At 34.8% G+C, this 17,930-nt stretch overlaps 5 protein-coding genes across 13 annotated transcripts; 2 read left to right on the top strand and 3 right to left on the bottom strand.

Moving 5' to 3' along the window:
- Window positions 1-1,301: 1,301 nt before the first annotated feature.
- LOC108974443 (ras-related protein Rab-23) lies at window positions 1,302-7,454 on the bottom strand. Of its 9 annotated transcripts, none has more exons than XM_018942282.1 (4): window positions 7,018-7,454; window positions 6,509-6,666; window positions 2,217-3,450; window positions 1,302-1,400 (listed from the first exon to the last, which is right to left on the bottom strand). In XM_018942282.1, exon 3 carries the CDS (start codon window positions 3,103-3,105, stop codon window positions 2,371-2,373), a length of 735 nt encoding a protein of 244 aa, XP_018797827.1. In that variant the 5' UTR covers window positions 3,106-3,450; window positions 6,509-6,666; window positions 7,018-7,454; the 3' UTR covers window positions 1,302-1,400; window positions 2,217-2,370. The 9 variants fall into 9 exon arrangements, with proteins under 9 accessions (XP_018797827.1, XP_018797835.1, XP_018797829.1 ...); XM_018942290.1 differs by lacking the exons at window positions 6,509-6,666; window positions 7,018-7,454 and adding exons at window positions 1,831-1,968; window positions 6,705-7,011; XM_018942284.1 differs by lacking the exon at window positions 6,509-6,666.
- Window positions 7,455-8,179: 725 nt separating this feature from the next.
- On the top strand, window positions 8,180-9,676 carry LOC108974429 (SAP domain-containing ribonucleoprotein). The gene is made up of 2 exons (XM_018942255.1): window positions 8,180-8,326; window positions 8,389-9,676. The coding sequence occupies exons 1-2, from the start codon at window positions 8,297-8,299 to the stop codon at window positions 9,424-9,426; spliced, it is 1,068 nt and encodes a 355-aa protein (XP_018797800.1). The 5' UTR covers window positions 8,180-8,296; the 3' UTR covers window positions 9,427-9,676.
- A 498-nt stretch (window positions 9,677-10,174) lies between these two features.
- On the bottom strand, window positions 10,175-14,275 carry LOC108974428 (myelin expression factor 2). The gene is made up of 6 exons (XM_018942254.1): window positions 14,117-14,275; window positions 13,467-14,013; window positions 12,291-12,429; window positions 10,549-11,532; window positions 10,357-10,492; window positions 10,175-10,283 (listed from the first exon to the last, which is right to left on the bottom strand). Exons 2-6 carry the CDS (start codon window positions 14,006-14,008, stop codon window positions 10,228-10,230), a joined length of 1,857 nt encoding a protein of 618 aa, XP_018797799.1. The 5' UTR covers window positions 14,009-14,013; window positions 14,117-14,275; the 3' UTR covers window positions 10,175-10,227.
- Window positions 14,276-14,719: 444 nt separating this feature from the next.
- LOC108974334 (39S ribosomal protein L47, mitochondrial) lies at window positions 14,720-15,888 on the top strand. The gene is made up of 5 exons (XM_018942080.1): window positions 14,720-14,817; window positions 14,889-15,192; window positions 15,244-15,380; window positions 15,438-15,578; window positions 15,639-15,888. Exons 1-5 carry the CDS (start codon window positions 14,720-14,722, stop codon window positions 15,787-15,789), a joined length of 831 nt encoding a protein of 276 aa, XP_018797625.1. The 3' UTR covers window positions 15,790-15,888.
- LOC108974333 (serum response factor-binding protein 1) lies at window positions 15,837-17,653 on the bottom strand. The gene is made up of 3 exons (XM_018942079.1): window positions 17,564-17,653; window positions 17,341-17,502; window positions 15,837-17,279 (listed from the first exon to the last, which is right to left on the bottom strand). The coding sequence occupies exons 1-3, from the start codon at window positions 17,591-17,593 to the stop codon at window positions 15,870-15,872; spliced, it is 1,602 nt and encodes a 533-aa protein (XP_018797624.1). The 5' UTR covers window positions 17,594-17,653; the 3' UTR covers window positions 15,837-15,869.
- Window positions 17,654-17,930: the final 277 nt, after the last annotated feature.

Here is a 17,930-nt window from a genome sequence, read left to right as displayed (position 1 = left end):
ACAATTAAGCMTTGGTTTGATTACTATATGGGGAAAACTGTTCTCAAAAATACCCCAAACATGTGTTATGTTGCTTTTTATCAGCAAATGATAAAAAAAATTATAAAAAATAATAAATAGTTTTAAATAATAAAATGCGTATTTTAAAGTAATAAAACGAGAAACAAATSAAAAACACTTTTCTTATTTCGACAGCATTATATGAAACCTGTTAAAGTCATAGAAGCTCACACCGAATGATGTTCGGAGTCCGTTGATGAGTTCTCGATATTAAACTAAAAGTCAAACTTTACATAGATTAATATTCTCACTAATAATACCACATAGGTTATTGCATTCCCTGCTCTTTGAGCAACAAAACATACATTTTTTACATACCAGTTTCGCCGACCATTTTGGATATTCCTATTGGTGGATATTGCGWTGAACATAGAATAATTAAAAATATAGCTAGAAATTGCCCAATAAATAAATGTATATTTTCCGTAACTTGGCAGTCAACTTGATCTAAACAAACCGATCAACTTCAAGTAAYTTTTAAAATGGTTATAAAAATAAGTAAAAACGTAAATTTCGGATACACCGAAGTTTTAATATCCTTCACAAGTAAAAAAGTTCCATACAAGACATTCCTTAATCCATGTCAACTTTCGTGAAGATATATTGTCAAAAAAAAATTGCCATGCCAAAACTTAATTTAGATCGGTCTGATTGTATGCCAATTATATTTTTAGTTATAGTGGTCGACAAATGAGCAGCTTTTTGGGAAGAAAAGGACGKGTGCAAAATTTCAGATGGATATCATGAACTGAGGATAGGCGGTCATGGATAATTCGACTCAGCTCGTCATGCTGCACATTTTTATATAGTATGTTTTGTAAGGTCTCCGACGTTTCCTTCGTGGCAAACTTAAGATACTCTGTTCAAGGAATATTATTCAGTATTTTTATGATGAAACAACATAAGTATGTTTATTATAAATTAAATTATATTTTACAATATTAATAAGAACGTAATGTTTTTAACGTCCTTGCACATAATTATAATACAAACCCACTATTTATATAAAATATCGATATTTAAAAAATACACACGCTCTCGTTAGCAAACACAATCAATCTATCTTAAGTTAAAATAACAGTGTACAGATATATGAACATACAACAAATATAATTAGGCAGTATTATTATAAATCAGTATTTTGATTATTATATATTAAGCATATATGTACATATATATTTATTGATTATTACAAACATTGTCTTACGAATATTACTTAAAATATTTTTATTATATTCCAGTTATGCATATATATTTATGTATCAGTCTAGCAGTCATAAAGTGTTTAGTATATGATAGTTAGTCGAGTTCAATGACCGAGGAGCCGTGGGAGACTTCATCTGAAAACAAAAACAAAAACAGCTAAAATAACTGCATACAAATAGCTGAGGCAGGGGCCAATTTTTCACAAATACAATTTTTACATACATTTAAGTGTTATACATATATATTATAAAACCTCATATGAATATGAATTATATACACACATACAATCTTATATACATATACTATTGCAGATTCGTTATGAAAAAATTACATTCGAGCTTATTTGCCTACCACACGCAAATAAAATCACTAACATTACGAACRACGAGAAGCTCTCATTAATTTCCCTGACTTCATTTTCCATATTAAAAGTATTGCAGACGAAACCAGCAGGTCTGCTTGCTGCCAAAAAGTGTATTCAATTTGTTCGTGTCAATAATAAAATGAGCTACACTATCCGACCATCATATTTTTAATTTGATTATTTTTCTAGTATTTTCTTACCACACCATCTCTACGAGTGGCCAGACCAAGTTACACATTAGAGTTTTGTATTTGTTTTCTGATTTCATTGCATCAAAGTTCGCTATTCACTTGCTGGTGCCTACTCTGAACCTCATTTGGTATTCATCTTTAATTAGTCTAAAATGTTTTACAGTTAAGTACGCTCCAATTACTTAATGCATATATTATTTGAAATAAAAAATGAAAGAAAAGCATAAGTGTGCTCCACCGCAACGCAATTGTATRCTTACTTCTTTCACCATTATTTACGAATCTATAATAAAAATTATGCACTTACATATAAGTAAGCATATATGTTTGTACGTAAGTTTGTATATATTCAAAAGCGCATGCACAGCACATAGTTTGCTCCGCCGCCAGCTTACCTTCATTCCGTTCAAGCAGCTGCACGATCTTCCCTCTATCATCAAATATTCCAATACTCAACGTGTTCGTGCCCGTTTTCTTGCACACATCTTGTCCACATGTAATCCTCTACTCATCCAATTGCTCACTACSTACCAGCTGTTGTCACGCAAATCACAAAATGCCGCATTTCTTTAGCACAATTTTACGTTTCCGCGCTGWTGAACTCTTTTTGGCTGCTCGCAACACGATCGTGCCACTATTGGACTTTGTGAATGTTGGACTGAAGGCACTAATTGTGGGCTGATGACCATTCGAAGTACCATTTACGCCGGTGCTACCACTACCACCACCATTAGGTGTGTATGACTGTTCGGTGTTTTCGCCCAGCATCAGCTGGTGACATTTAGTAGCCAAATATCGGAAAACGGATGCCACATTCACATCCTCYTTAACGGAAGTTCGTATGAGGCGGCAATTCAAATTGCGCGCCAGAGTTTCTACTTCGTCTGCAGTTACAACTGACTGTTCGATGAGGTCAATTTTATTCTGTACAATTACGGTTGGTATCTCATTGCATTCATTTTCCACTTTACGCTTCCAATCTCTGATGGCTTCGAATGAGGCGCGATCGGTCGTGCTGAAAGTGAGCACACACGCCTGCGCACCACGATAGTAAGCTTTGGTTATGGCGTCGAACTCCTCTTGTCCCGCAGTATCCCATAACATTATGCGCACATCCTCACCGTCAATTTCGATTTGTCGTTCCAGAAAATCCACACCAATCGTTTTCTTATAGTCCTTGGTGAAAATACCCTTACAATAGCGTTGTATCATGGATGATTTCCCAACACCGCCGTTACCCACAATCACCACCTTAATGGCGATTTCGATGTCGTCCTCGCGCATTATGTCATATGTGTTAGAGGGAGCCGTTGTTGGAGTTTTTTTTAATGCCAGTGGTGTTGAATATATGTATCCGTGTCGGTAAGTACAGTTGGTTACGTATGACTTGCAAGCTTTGCGCTTCAACAAAGGAAAAGACTAGAGTTGTCTTTGGTGTTGTTACCCAACGTACGTTGTGTTGCGAATAAGTAATTAAATTTACGAGTGAACGGAAGAGTTTGCCTTTTGTAATTACCAACAATAGGTAACGGTTATCAGTCGAGTTATAACGATGCACGGTTATAGCGAGCGATTTTAAGCTGTTATTTTATTAGCGCTCGTTGTAATTGTTCTGCAGCGTTAGTCAACCTGTGAAATATAACACAGATTATTAATAATCACTAACGAATATTCATACAATTTCGGTTTCCTGTTGTATGGTGTGTAATTCTGTGTGATAAAACTGTTAGTAATAATTTATTGCACGGGACTTTTGGTTAACTTCAATTTCAGCTATTGACCTATGGTTCAAAGATTTTCTTTCTTTCACTTTCTATTACATGTTTTCTCTGCACTTTCAACTTCAAMMAGCATCAACACTAAAGGAGCAAGCMTGAAATTAATAAATATATACACATACACATGCACGCAAAAACACAGCCAATAAACTAACGGTAAATACCAGATGCCATTATAGTTATTAATCATCAGCGGCTACGCTAACTTTACACTCCGTTCATAATCACAACCCCGAACATTCAATATCCACCATCGCCAGCGCATTGACCATCTTAGATATTTAGTGAATTGAGCAATGGATTTACGAAAACAATTTGTAGCTTTGCTCGTGCAACCGGTTGGCAATTCAAAATTTCCCTGCTGTGCATTGYCGCATTCATATATATGTACGCACATACATAGGAGGGCGGTCCGATAAATATTGAGCTTCACCACCCGATGGCGCCTCCATCGCAGTAGAAATTTGAGGCGATTTTGTTTTAACTGCGTGTGGAAGCAGACGTATCCTCATATTTTGGAAACATGAAAAAAAAAAACAATATTGGTCGGTAACTCGACCGGGGCTTTTGAATGGAGAGTCACAATATGTCACTTTCGATAATAATCCTCCAAAATTGGTTCAGCAAATTTCAATGTAATCATACGTCGGTTTTTGAAGCCTCTCCCACGCACCTGCCTACAAGGGCTACTTTTATTATTAAATGCAGCAAACAGTGCTTTTTCACCGTCGCCGTGGCCATATTGCTAGAATTAGGTTGCCAACTGCTGCCCCATCCAGTTTGAAAAGCAGTGGATTGACTCCAATTTTATCCATATCACTAGTCAACTATATGAAAATACCGTAACGATACACTAATTTGTTACAATTTATAGTAGTTTACGGTTTAAATTAACCGTAGGAGCTTTATGACTAATTCGTGAAGGCTTTGGAAAAAATAGAATTATTTTAGAATATTTTCAAACCGTGACTCTTCTTACGACTTTAAGTAAGCACATCTATCACATGTATGCATGTACATTTCCGAGCGATACACTCGCCCAACGGTGTGCATCCAATGTGTTGGATATAAAAGCTCACGTGGGATCATTAATTAAGATGTTACACGATTAATTAAAACACACGAAAACTGTGTCTTGGGAATTCGCTAACCAGTGACGAGTTCTCATAGACAGTTGTTCCTATATATATGTACATACATAGTATGTAAGTTTCATTGTAAAGAAAATGTGACTCTTCCCAAAGAATGCACCCAATAAGTCGGTTAAGATGGCTGTCAAATGGACGTCTGTAAGTAAAAGGTACAGTACCAATATTCACAGCAAAAGATTTCAWTTGAATTGAAGGGATTCTCACTGGCCTTATCGACGTCGTTTTTAAACAGAAAATTTCTCGTTATCATTGAAAGGAAGGTCTAGTGGCAAATATATGAGAATGATGAGTGATGATTTTTGTCCAGGCGTTCGAAGAAGTAAATCGGCAAACACCCTAATTCAATTGTAATTACATACATACAATATGTACGCATTTCATAATAAATCCAAGTTCAAGTATTATTTTTTTTGTGGCCGATAATGTATACACTCATACAAACATGCATATAATACTTGTAGCAGGTTTCATTGCCTTCAGTTCAGTGGCTAGTTTCAAAGCGTGGCTTAGGCCTATGTTTTTACTATTGTTGTATTTATTCAACGAACTAGCTAACTCTCGACTTGTGCGCTCACATAGCTTCCAATTTCTATTTTTATATCTCTTGGCTGTTTTCAGAGATGTTCTTTGCTTCCCACTTCTTTTACAAGTTCAGCTATTCCATTATTTTTACTCTTTTTCTGTGTAGTGATATCTGTATGTATGCATTTGGTCACTTCTCTATCTTTAATGGTTTAGTGGTGGTTTACACTTGTTGATCCTCACCTTTATTGTTGTTGTATTAATATTGTTCTTGCCACTGTTATTTCATGGTGACAGTGACTCTTATTAATAATATATTTCTATATATATGATTATAATATATTTCTATAGGTATATATGATTATGTTGGCAACATTTTATTGTGGTTTATGTTATTGTTGTTGTTAGTGTCACTCTTAGTTGGTTTTAGTGGCCTATTCTCCACTCGCCAATGATGTTGGGCTACTAATTAAGGTCGACACAAACTAGTAAGAAAGAAAAGACGCAAAGCAGATTGGCCTGTTTCTAGCATTCAGAACTTCACTGGATATAAGACCGTTAACTTAAGCTGTAACTCCAAGTATAGGTAAGTTTTTAAGCATAAATATTTRTATTTCGATGCGAAAGGCCACAAAGTGAATAGAATAACTTTCTAACTATGGAAGTACATACATATGTTTTCCTGGTTTTATTTTTATCTTCCATAGTGGTCTTAAGTACTTATTGGTTTTCGGTATACTACATGAGCTGAAAAGTATTGGTTAGCAGCTTTTTGTCAGTTACTTAACCAAAACTCCTAAAAAACATTTTTTTAAACCAGAACTTAACTGACAGATAGCTGCCAACCAGACATTGAGAAAACGGCCCTAAATCTAGACGATCGAAACATAACAAAATTGTATTGATTGTTTTAATTTTAATACCGATCAATTTTTACTGCAATTGAAGGTATTTAATATTTACCACACTTTAGGAAATGGAACGAGAATCTTTTGATTAAACGAAAAGTTTCCACTAACGCTTAACGCTTATTTTTTTAACCCATACGTACATATGTATGTACATCAAGTAATATCTAAAAAGCTGCCTTAATGGCTGGTACAAATTCCTAGCGCATGCGTCGAACAATCACTAATGCCCACACAATACAACCAAAGCCCACCGGCAAGCGCATGCATACATACATATGTACATATTCGTAAATCTTGCTATAGCGGCTTTTAAATCAGCAAGCACCTGTTCTTAAACGTTCCTTTATGAAGCTGCGTTGGTATGGTATGATCTATAAGGCGTGATAATAGTTTTTATTTTTTTATTTCCTAGAAAACGGTGGATTGCAGATTTTGAACGGCTGAGGTTGCAATATTTGATTGCTCTTGATTACGATTGGCTTTCTTAATACATACAATAAGTAAAAAAAAACATTTCTTACTTTTAAAGAAGTTGCTGGAGAATGGTTGATTTAAACTTGTGTTATTATATAGATATATGTATGTATGTAGATGTGTATAGGTAAATTGAAAACAGCTAATTGTGCTTCCGAAATGGCAAACAGCTTCGTCAATGAAAACTCTATATAATCTTTAATTCGCAAATGTAGACTGTAATGTTATTTTCTCATTAACAGTTTAGACCTTTAAGTTTTTACTTTTATTGTAATTTTTAGCTAACTACATATAAATTTGTCTATATATATGTACATATATCATATATCCAACAAGATAAAAGCAACGAGTTTGTTTTACTTCTTCTCGAAGTTAATTTGGTAAAAAATCTATGCCGTTTSCTCCTTGATATGTTAACCTCCTTTACGTTGATGTTAACATTCCTTTTGTTGTTGTTGTTTCAGTTACACCATGTCGGGAAATGAATTGTGAAGCGTTCTCATTTACGAGTGGCTTCTTTGGCCTTTTTTCTATGCACTTTGTTTATTATATATATTTAATTTAAGATTTTTACCGAAAAATTCTGCACAGTGAAAGTTTGGTCCAACGTATACACTATCACTTCACTACATATTTCCAAGTTTGGATTTTTTCTCTGGATGCTACAAGAATACATACATACGTATTTATAATACATATATATACTTTTGTATAATATGAATTATGTTTGATCGTTAATATTGTGCTTGCCGTTTATAAAGATACACTAACACTCGTTGGTTGGTTGCGACTGCGCTCGGCAGTTTTCATAATTGGCCTTAAAGCATTTTGTGGCTACAGAAAACTTGGCTTAGAGAATGCAGTGTTGTTTCTTAAACGTTAATCCCTTACTTTTAGTGTTTTATATGTATGTTATACTTTGAATTATATTTATTCAAATTCAATTGTACAACTACAAATCAGGGTCAGCTATTATTAAAAAAAAAATTTCGGGATACTTATATTAATGTTTGATAAAGAAAGAATCAACATTAATTGTTTGGAAAAAAATATATTGTATAGAACACAATCTGTTTACAAAACCCTGTCAGGGCAGAATTACATAACAAAGGGTTTTTCCTTACATATGATTGGGGTTCTCAGAACTTAGAATATTGTTCAGAACTTGTTCGACGAATGATTCAGGTAGATATAATTTTTTATGAATACCATAAATATTATACGCTTAATACTTTCCTAAAAATATCAGGTAAAATTTATTAATCACCTCGTCTTTGTTTGAAGCTTACCTGTTTCCGATATTTATAAACGTATGTAAAAGCAGATGTTTAAGAAGCCAGCAACCATTTCAAAACAGATTTTCCCAACGGTTTACGGCACACGGAAAGTTAAATATATATAATTTTAAAAAGAAGTCGGTTTTAAAGTTTTTAGGATAAACAGTATGTACTTAGGGTAAGAAATGCGTATGTTGTCATATTTCGATAAATTCGCTTGACGTGCATGTACTGAACATATCCCAAAGAATAACGTCAATTCGTCAATGCCCGGTGTGTTTGTGTGATTGAGCGAAAAACAATAAGAAGGCTACAGTAAAGAAATTAATTTTGCAAAAAATTAAGAAAAATACACCAAAACTATGCCGGAATCGGATGTAACAAAAATGAAGGTAAATTGTGTAATATTCTATATCAGTGATTGATGATCTAATGCATATAACATTATTTGTAGGTAGCTGATTTGAAGCGCGAGCTAAAGCTGCGTGGCCTTGCTACCACGGGTAATAAGACAGAACTTCAAGACCGCCTACAAACAGCACTACTTGAGGGTGATATTTCTTTGGAAGATTCAGCTATTACGAATGAGGATGCTTTGCTTGATGAAGATGCTGTATTAACCGATGAAGAGGAATCGCCGATTGCTGCAGATGAAAACGAGTTACTTAAAAGTCCGACCAGTACTCCTACTGCTTCTGAATTGCCTTCTCCGTTAAACGAGAACAAGCCAAGTACGGATGGCACAAACACTGCAACTAATCAAAAAAAAATTATTTTGAAGCGCAAAGTTTCTTTAACAAATGACGGGGATAAAGTTTCATCGGCCACGGAAGACGCAACATCAACAACAGCAAAAGAGAATACCGAGCCACCAAAGGAAAAGGTTTTAAAAATGAGCGAACGCAATCCGATTAGTGTGAGTGATCTCAATTCCAAAGAGCCGACGAACTCTAAAATTAATAATGGTACGAATACCGGCGGCTCGAAAGTGGTACAATTAAGCCAAATGGAACGATTGGAACTTCGTGCCAAGAAATTTGGACTAGGCTCAAACTCGACCGCTGCGTCAGTCTCACCCAAACCGGTTAGCAATACAAAGATAAGTAGTGTTACCACGGAGCCCGCCGTCAATGATATCAAACAAATGGAAATGCTGAAAAAACGAGCAGAACGCTTTGGTTGTGTTGTTTCTTCAAAAATGGCCAAAATTGATGCAGCGGAGAAATTACAGAAGCGAAAGGAACGTTTCGGAGCGGGGGGCACAAACACATCAAGCGGTGGTGCTATCACCTCCACAAAATCAGATGACATATGGGCTGAAAAGGCACGAGCACGTTTAGAACGCTTCAAAAATACTCAAACATTGTCCACAACTGATAAACAAAAAGTCGCCACGACATCGACCGGAAATGCTGAGGATAACGAGCCGAGTATAGAACCAACACCAGTGGTCACGCCATCAGCTCCTCCAACTTCAGTTGCTGGTAATTAGAAATCGCCATCCAGATAACAATTTGTATCATCACCTACAAAGTACTAACGTACATTACATCTAGTTCTACGCCGTAACCCGCAAGGATATGCTACATAGTTAAATTTGTATCCATAACATTTAATAACATTCAACAATTTTAAGCATAAACACTCTACGAGTGAATCTGCAAATTTTGTTTGAATAGAAAATTACCATTTTAGGAAGATGTTTCTTATTATCCGTACAATAAAGAGTTCAATAAGAAAAATTTATTTGTTTACTGTTCTGCAGCCGAAACGTTTGGAAAATGTTAGCCTTAATGTGGCAATCGTACAACTACCCAAATATATATTACTGCTAAAGTGGAAAGGGTTCGTTTTCATATTCAATTTGGAACGTATTTACGTAGAGACGAGAGCTACAACTAGTTGTTCCAATGCTTTTTAAGTTATCGAAATATGACAGGGTTGAAGATATGCTGACAATAAAATATTAATTGTATTTATTAAATTTTATTCATAGTCGTAAAGCTTACAATTCTCAAAATTTTTTCAGTTAAAACGAAAATGGATATTACTTGACTTAATCATTCACGATTACATTAATATGTATGCTGTTTGCATAAATTGCAGATAATTTATTAAATTGTCAATGATGTGAAAGGTTCGCTTATTTATAAAAAAAAAAAAAAAAAAAAATATGTAATTAAAACATCTAATACATATATGGATGTAAAATTCTTAAAACTGAAAGTGCAGGGATATTGAAAAATATTTATTTTATAGTAATGACGTCCACGGGCTAGTGAATGTAGTTTGTTTAGAAATATGTAACTTTAATCGTCCTACCATCCATTCGGGAACCGTCCATTAATGCTAAAATGTAAAAGAAGGAATACGATAGTTTAACGCTCTGGATAAATTTCACATTATTATTTCTCTTTTTTACCAATAGCCAACTCGGCGTCTCGTTCTTTAAAGAATCGTACCACTCCTAAATCATTGCCTCGAATCTCAGCGAATTTTACTTCTCCAACGTCACGGAATTTGTCCCGCAAAGTTTGCCAAGTACAACTTAATGGAATCTGGAATCACAATACACGTTAAATATATGAAATCAATATAAAATATATTTGTTTACATTTTTAATAATAATGGTATCCGACTTGCGTGGATTGCTGCTGGTGTTGCCTGCATTACTTCCGACACTGCCACCTCCACCGTACATATCAATGTTGCCGCTACCACTATAATCGTTGCCATCTAGGGCACCGCCAACTCCTCCGGTATTACCACTTCCGGTGTTGTAAGCGTTGAACCCTCCGCTAGAATTTCCACCACTGCCTGTATTAAAACCAGATGATCCTCCAAAACCGGAACTGTAGTTATTGCCGCCTGTGCTGTAGTTATTGGATAAAGCTGCATTGGCCGAAGACATGGAATCTTCATTTCCGCCACCTGAAGGTCCTAAATTCAATCCCAAATTATTAAGAGATGTTGTGAGTAATGGATTGGAAAGCGCGGCACCAAGTCCTCCAACTACATTCGACAAAGCCGCCAAATTGGTGGTAGATAAATTTCCCAAATTTAGCCCAGCTGCATTGTTTCCAAGAGATTTTGCTGCTGCCTGGACAACTGGAGCTACAGGAGATGGCTGGACTGCTTGATTGCTAAACATGGCGGTATTGCCTCCACCGCCGCTACCCCCACCCCCCAAACTAGCTACCATGTTTCCCAAGATATTGGATCCACTTTGTGAAGACAACGATGATTGATTTGGTTGATTCTGTTGCTGTTGAATAATGCTGGGCAAGTTGCGAGCCACGTCTCTTAATGGTTCCCCGTTTGGACCAAGTCCAATACCAACTCCACCAAGTCCTTCGGGTAATTTCAAACCTTCTCCCTTATCTGGGATACGGTCTAAACGAACCGTCATACGTCGATCAAAAAGCATTTGACGATCCAGCATAGAAATAGCCTGTACAGCCTCTACTGGATGGTCGTACTCTACAACAGCAAAACCACGACTGTTACCCTCTTTGTCAACGGATAGATCTACGCTCTGTACTTTTCCTGCCAATTTGAAAACTTGTTTCAGTTTCTTAGTATCGACCTTATAGTCCAGCTGTGAATGACGAGTTTTAAAAAGTCAATTCAAAAGATTATTTATAACACATAAGACATAAATATAAGCATCTATAAACAGGTTAACAATGAAAAGGCATTGAGACGCAGAGGTTGAATAGTGCCCACTCCGGAATTCCACTTTGTATTTGTGTTTACGGACCAATCTGAATGCAATTTACAAAATATCTCCAAATTATCTATGAAACGGTTTGAAAACCTAATAATTTGCAAATGGAACGGTATTCGATGTATTGTCCGCCTCCAACATTGGTAAAATATTATATATTATACAATACAATATTAGCAAAATTAACTAAATAAATTCCACAATTAAACAAGAACACCGATGCACAAACCAAAGGGAAAATATTTAAGAGAGATTAAAAATGATCTGAGCAAGTTAGAAGAGTACAGAGTATTGGTGTACAAAGCGACTGTTTTCTCAGTTTTATGCACATTCAGTGAATGGACATTAATACCACCAAATTAGAGAATTGCCGTAATATATATATAGGCATCTTAAAAGAACGCTAAATATTTATGGACATTCCTCTCATATTGCAATACGAACCGATTTAAAGGTCTAGTAGACATCACAATCTATTATATAAATAATAAACCACGTCAGTTTCCACGAATAAAAGGATATTATCACTCCCACCAACTGTTTATAATTACCAGTAGGCTTACAACCCCAGATACCCAAAACGTCTTTTTTACATTTTTTCTTTGTTTACATAAAAATTGTATACTCACATTAGCAACAAAAACCTTATTATGTAAAGGTCCACTTATGCCCAGACTCTCCAAAAACGAAGCAGAAAGCCCATACAAATTGTAATTCGATGAATTATTAAAATCATTAGACATCATGTTAAAATTATTACGCCCAGATCTAGAAAAAGAACACGTTATCGGAAAAAGTCAGCGGTAAACACATCATCCAGAGAAACAAAGGCGGAGGTCGACTAAAAAAAACTCGTAGACACGTTGGAATGCTCGTTGTTACATAAGGAAAAATGCTATATATCTAAGATCCATCGAAATGTCTGATTGATGAACATCCTCCTTTTATCAATACTAAATATTTGACAAATATACACTATACTACTATAAATATCAACGTTATGGACTGAGGTCACATTGCATGTAGTCATTTACTATTCAGCATGCGAAATCTGCAGTTCAAAATAAAGGATGCATTCGATACCTTATGAAAAATTGTTTCGTAAATTTAAAGGTCTGATTTCTAATACTGATTCTATTCCTTCAGAATGATATGAATCCCAATCTTAAACAAGAATACACCAACATTCAAGCATTATCATTTTTGGATTAACACTTTTACTTCGAAAATTTCCATAAGCTATCAAAAGTTTTTGGGTAAAATAGCTCAATGCTATCCAATTGTTTGCCATCAATCTTATGTATGGGCACAAAAATAAACGACAGGCTGTGATTTGAAGAGCAATATTATTCAACTAAATGAAATGATCAAAAGCCTAAGTAAAAGAATTATAAACTTTTTTTCCAATATTGACGATTTCTTCTTCATTATTATAATTTCGATTATAGAGAAGCATAGTCACTCAGTTTAGATCCCAACAATATTTTATGAAGTACAAGCTTATGTCAATGATTTGCCTTATGGCTTTGAAATTATTGATTTAACAACTATTTTCCCATATAGTAGCAGTGAAATTAGCCCAAAAATTCGCATTAGTCAGGAATTCCACGTCCCTAACATTAAACCCGTTATGAAACTACATTAATTCCCTAGAGCACGCTAAAACAACGAAAAAACATTACAAAACGTATAACCAATAGAAGTTAGTCAGAAAACCTTCAAACAAATGTTTGCCTATTAAAAATTATCATAAAAAACTCTCACAAGTAAAAATACACTGAAAATTAATTTACAATTTAATATACCTGTCATCATCTCTTCGGGAGAATCCTCTATCTCGATCACCCATTTCGATACCACCACCGCTTCCACGTACAGGTCCTCCTCCGTCACGCACAATGCGACCGTACTGATCTCGTTGTTCGCCATGGTCTTCTTTAACAACTAATTCGCGCCCATTTATTTCATAGCGATTCATTTTTTCTAAAGCTTTCTCTACGTTATCAGGATCTTTGAATTCGACAATTCCACATCCACGAGCTTTTCCATTCTCATCATGAAACAATTCGACATATTCGACAGATCCCACAATACGCCTGAACAAGTCTTTTAAGTCTTGCCAACGATAGTCGTATGGGATGTTTGAAATATAAACTCGACAATTCCGTCTCTCACGACTGCGATCACGGTTAGCGTTGCCGCCAGAGTTGCTGCTTCCACCTGCACCTCCGCTGCCAAGACCACCAGCGTCAGCATCCGAAAATCTGGATGCACGTGCTCCACGTCCCCGGCGGTCGCGGTCTTTCTCTCGGCTGTCATTCGAGTTATCATTACCCTCAGTTTTCATTTCGACTGTAATATCAAGAATTGAAAATTAATATAAAAAAAAAAATTCCTAGTCGCAAAATTAAAATGGCGGAAAATATTTTCTTCAATAACTAAACACTTCACTTACAAAATTTAAAAATTCCACGTAATTTTCTATTTATTAAATTGTATATATCTCAACGAAGTTTGCAGCCTATTATATCTATTATTTTAGTTTTTGCACAAAAATTGTTTGCGATAAATGTTTCTCAAGAACAACGCCGACAGATAGAGAAAATGAAAAATGGCGGAATATTGAATGCCACCCTAGATTTTGCAGTGTTGATTATCGTGAAAACTCTACCGTGAATAGTAGAGAATATGGAACATAAAAACTAATGATTGTTAACACTTATTTTTCAAAGCGGCTCATTAATATTTTAGGAACAAATTAAAATAGTAAGTACTCAACCAGTTATATTGCAATTTAAAATTAATCTATGAACATGCCGAAGTTAATTATTTAAGTTTATAATTAATTTTTTTTTTAATATTCTAACTGAAGAATATATTTATTGTCAACCCATAAGCAGGGGACATATGCAGAGAACGTTTATAATACTTTATTATACTTTATTGCGTTCTCTGTCATATGATGTACGATCTGTATTTATACGTTCTCTGGCAAAAAATGCGAAACAGCTGTTGTGTTACAATTGTTTCAACAATTAATATACTTTGAAACCAGAAAATGAGCTCGGTTTTGAAAATATTGAATGTGGCAAAAACTGTAAAGACAGTCTGTACGAGTATCTCAAATAAATCATTGACTAATTCATTATTAAACAGGTACAGTAATTGTTAAAATTGCCCTAATTGCAATGGTCTGATTTACATAACCTGATTTTTTTTATTCGCAGAATACAATGTCAGCAAATACAAATATCTCAAAATGCTTTTTTTGTTGATATAAGTGCGCGATCATTCCATTCTAGTAGTCCATGCCTGGACCTGATGCAATTCTTCGATGATCCCAAGAACTGGTCGGAAAATGAAGTAAAGGTTGGTCGCGCATGGAAGCTCGAGGAATTACGTATTAAATCAAATAAAGACCTGCATCAATTGTGGTATGTTCTACTTAAAGAGCGAAACATGCTGCTAACAATGGAACACGAATGTAATGAGAAAATGGAGTTATTTCCTAGTCCTGAGCGTTTAGATAAGGTATATATCGTTTCACGTTTATTTTGAATAAATTCAAAACACTCTATATAGGTTAAAATATCGATGGAAAACTTGGAAACTGTTGTGCGTGAAAGAAATAAGGCCTATCATCTCTTGGAGACTGGTGAAACTGGAGAGCGACCCACTCGGGTGGTATATAATGCACTTGGTTTAAGGCATCTCTATAAGTAAGTTCATTTAATTCGAGTCGATGTTTGTTTACTTGATATAAAATATAATTTTAGATCTTGTGAACATGTGTTACCACCGCATATGAACGTTAAATGGATAAAATCACGTAATATTGGTTTCGGTGGGCGAGCAGTGCGTAAATTCCTATTATTATATCGTGAGAAACTGTATAATATCAAACGAAAGGCCAAGAAGTGCGTTTTTGAGTTTTATATAATTAAGTCAATTTTTCTAAAATATATTTCTTTATGTAGTCGTTCCCGCAATGAAGTTATGATGATGTTGCGACGTAATCCGAATATTGATATTCAAGTTATTCGGAGCAAATATCCAGATGTGGATGTTGATAAACTGTTGAGGGATGATAAAACGCGTGGGCATTTCGTGCCGAAAGTTGATATTTGAGTGTTTTGCAACATCCAAACAATTATTTAAATAAAATTAACACAAAATTTATAATTGCATATTGCATCAGAACATAAAGTTTATTCATCGTCTTGAAAAGTGGTTTTTTTTCCCTGAAAAGATATTATTGTTGGTTTTTGTTTTTGTTTTGCTAACCAAGAAGGATGAAGTCCTGTCAAAGTATTTAGACTGTCATGTTGTGATGATGCGATAATGTGATCAGAACTAGGTTGCAGCACTCCGTCATCTCCAAACGTAATTTTTTTCCCTTTAAAATCTGTTATAGCCGCACTAAATTTTTGCTTTGCCGCCCAAGACGGATGTACAGCTTCCTCCGTATGCTTCTTTTTTCTTCTGTTTGCTGATAAATGTTTTTTATTTTGACTTTCTGTATTCACTACTTTGGAATTAATATTGGTGACTTCCTCATCGTCCTGATCATTATCATCTTCAAATCTAATTTTCTTGCCTTGAAAGGCACTTATTACGTTTCTTTGCTTCTGTTTCGCTACCCAAGAAGGATGCAGGTCTTCCGTTTTGAATTCTTCGCAGGTTTTCCGAATAGATTTTTTTGAAATTCTTTGTCTCGCATTATTTGGTCTAAAAGGATCATAAGATTTTTGATGGTTTTTGTATGTTTCTCTCGACCTTTTTCCTGTATTTTCCAGCGGTTTTTTAGAGATTTGTGGATCAAATACCGTTCCGTTACGAACAACAACAGCAGAGGAACGGTAATTTTTACCACTATCAGTGATAAAAAAGGGATCAATAATGTGTGTCACAATTTCTACCTTATTTTTTTCCATAGCATTGCTACTGCTTAAATTGTAATGAGAGGGAGAATTTAAACTTACTGCCGATTCGTTCGAATTACCCGCTATTGAACTTTTTTTAATTTCCTCTGACTTCGACCAATGTTGATTCTCACTTTCAGATTGATTAACATTAGTCTTCAGAGATGTTTTACAGTTTTTAGTGGTTTGTTGTTCTTCAGACACTTCTTTATGCTCTTTTACTATTGCCTTTTTATTTTTAGTAGGAGGATGTTTATTGTCTATTTCCTCTATTTTCCAGTAACCTAGTGTAGATACATTAGCACCCTCATCATTTCCTTTTATTACTATTTCATTGTTTTGCTCATTAAGGTTTAGTATATCCTGACCACGATTTTGATTTCTCAACCACTCAATACGTTTACGTGCCATAGCTTTTTGTTCTTTTAAAGCTGTACGACTTTTTCGTTTCTTCTCCGTTTTTATTGTCTTAATTTGCTTTTTACTCGCTTGCATTAACTCCTTCTTCCAGATTTTATTTTCCTTTGAAATTCCTAATTTTTCTTTCAAATCTTTTGCAAGTTCTTGCATCAATTTATTGTCACCGACCATAGCCACTGCCATTTCCTCCGCTGAGGATAATCCATTCGTTAAAATAGCTGACGGAGATTTTTCCAGAATTAAAACGTGTTTCATCAAAACGATGCATTTTAATTTCTGGAAAGAAAATCCGACTTTACATATGGAATAAAAACAACAAATTTAAACAATAAACTACCTTCATTTCTTCTAGGCAGAGGACAGCTTTACGGTAACGTTCCTTATTTTTTTCATGTTCAGGATTTTTTTCTAATAGATATTTAAGCTTCTTAATTTTTTGGACCAATTTCTGAATGGTCTTCGACTTTATAAGTTGAATTTTCTTCTTGTTGGTGACAACCTATTGAAATCATTTACATAAGTAATTTATCATATCATAAAACATAAAAAATTTCACGTACCAAGTTATTGAATTCCAATTTATTAACCATTTTAACGATTCTTAAATAATTTATACATTTGCATGCTTTTTAAATATTGTTGTTGCCAGTCGATGGCATAGGTAACTCGATGGATAGTATCGTATACGATCCCAAAACCTATTGTGAACACAACCTTATTGAGTGTTACAAGCTTCAATAGATTTAAAAATTATATTTTTGGATTAGGGTATCTAGAGTAAAATTTCTAGCACAGAATCTATCTCGTGCTAACTTTTTAAAATAGGATATTAAGCTATGAAGAATGGAAATAGTCTCGCAGTGGTTATATTTATTTATTTTTGATTTCCAATATATTGAATATGTGTTTTATTTTCGTTAATTTGGT

Source organism: Bactrocera latifrons, unplaced genomic scaffold (genome assembly GCF_001853355.1).
Source record: "Bactrocera latifrons isolate USDA-ARS-PBARC rearing strain unplaced genomic scaffold, ASM185335v1 scaffold_55, whole genome shotgun sequence".
NCBI classification, from domain to species: Eukaryota; Metazoa; Arthropoda; class Insecta; order Diptera; family Tephritidae; genus Bactrocera; species Bactrocera latifrons.
The sequence above is the reverse complement of the archived record's forward strand: the minus strand, read 5'-3'. Positions and strand labels throughout refer to the sequence as shown.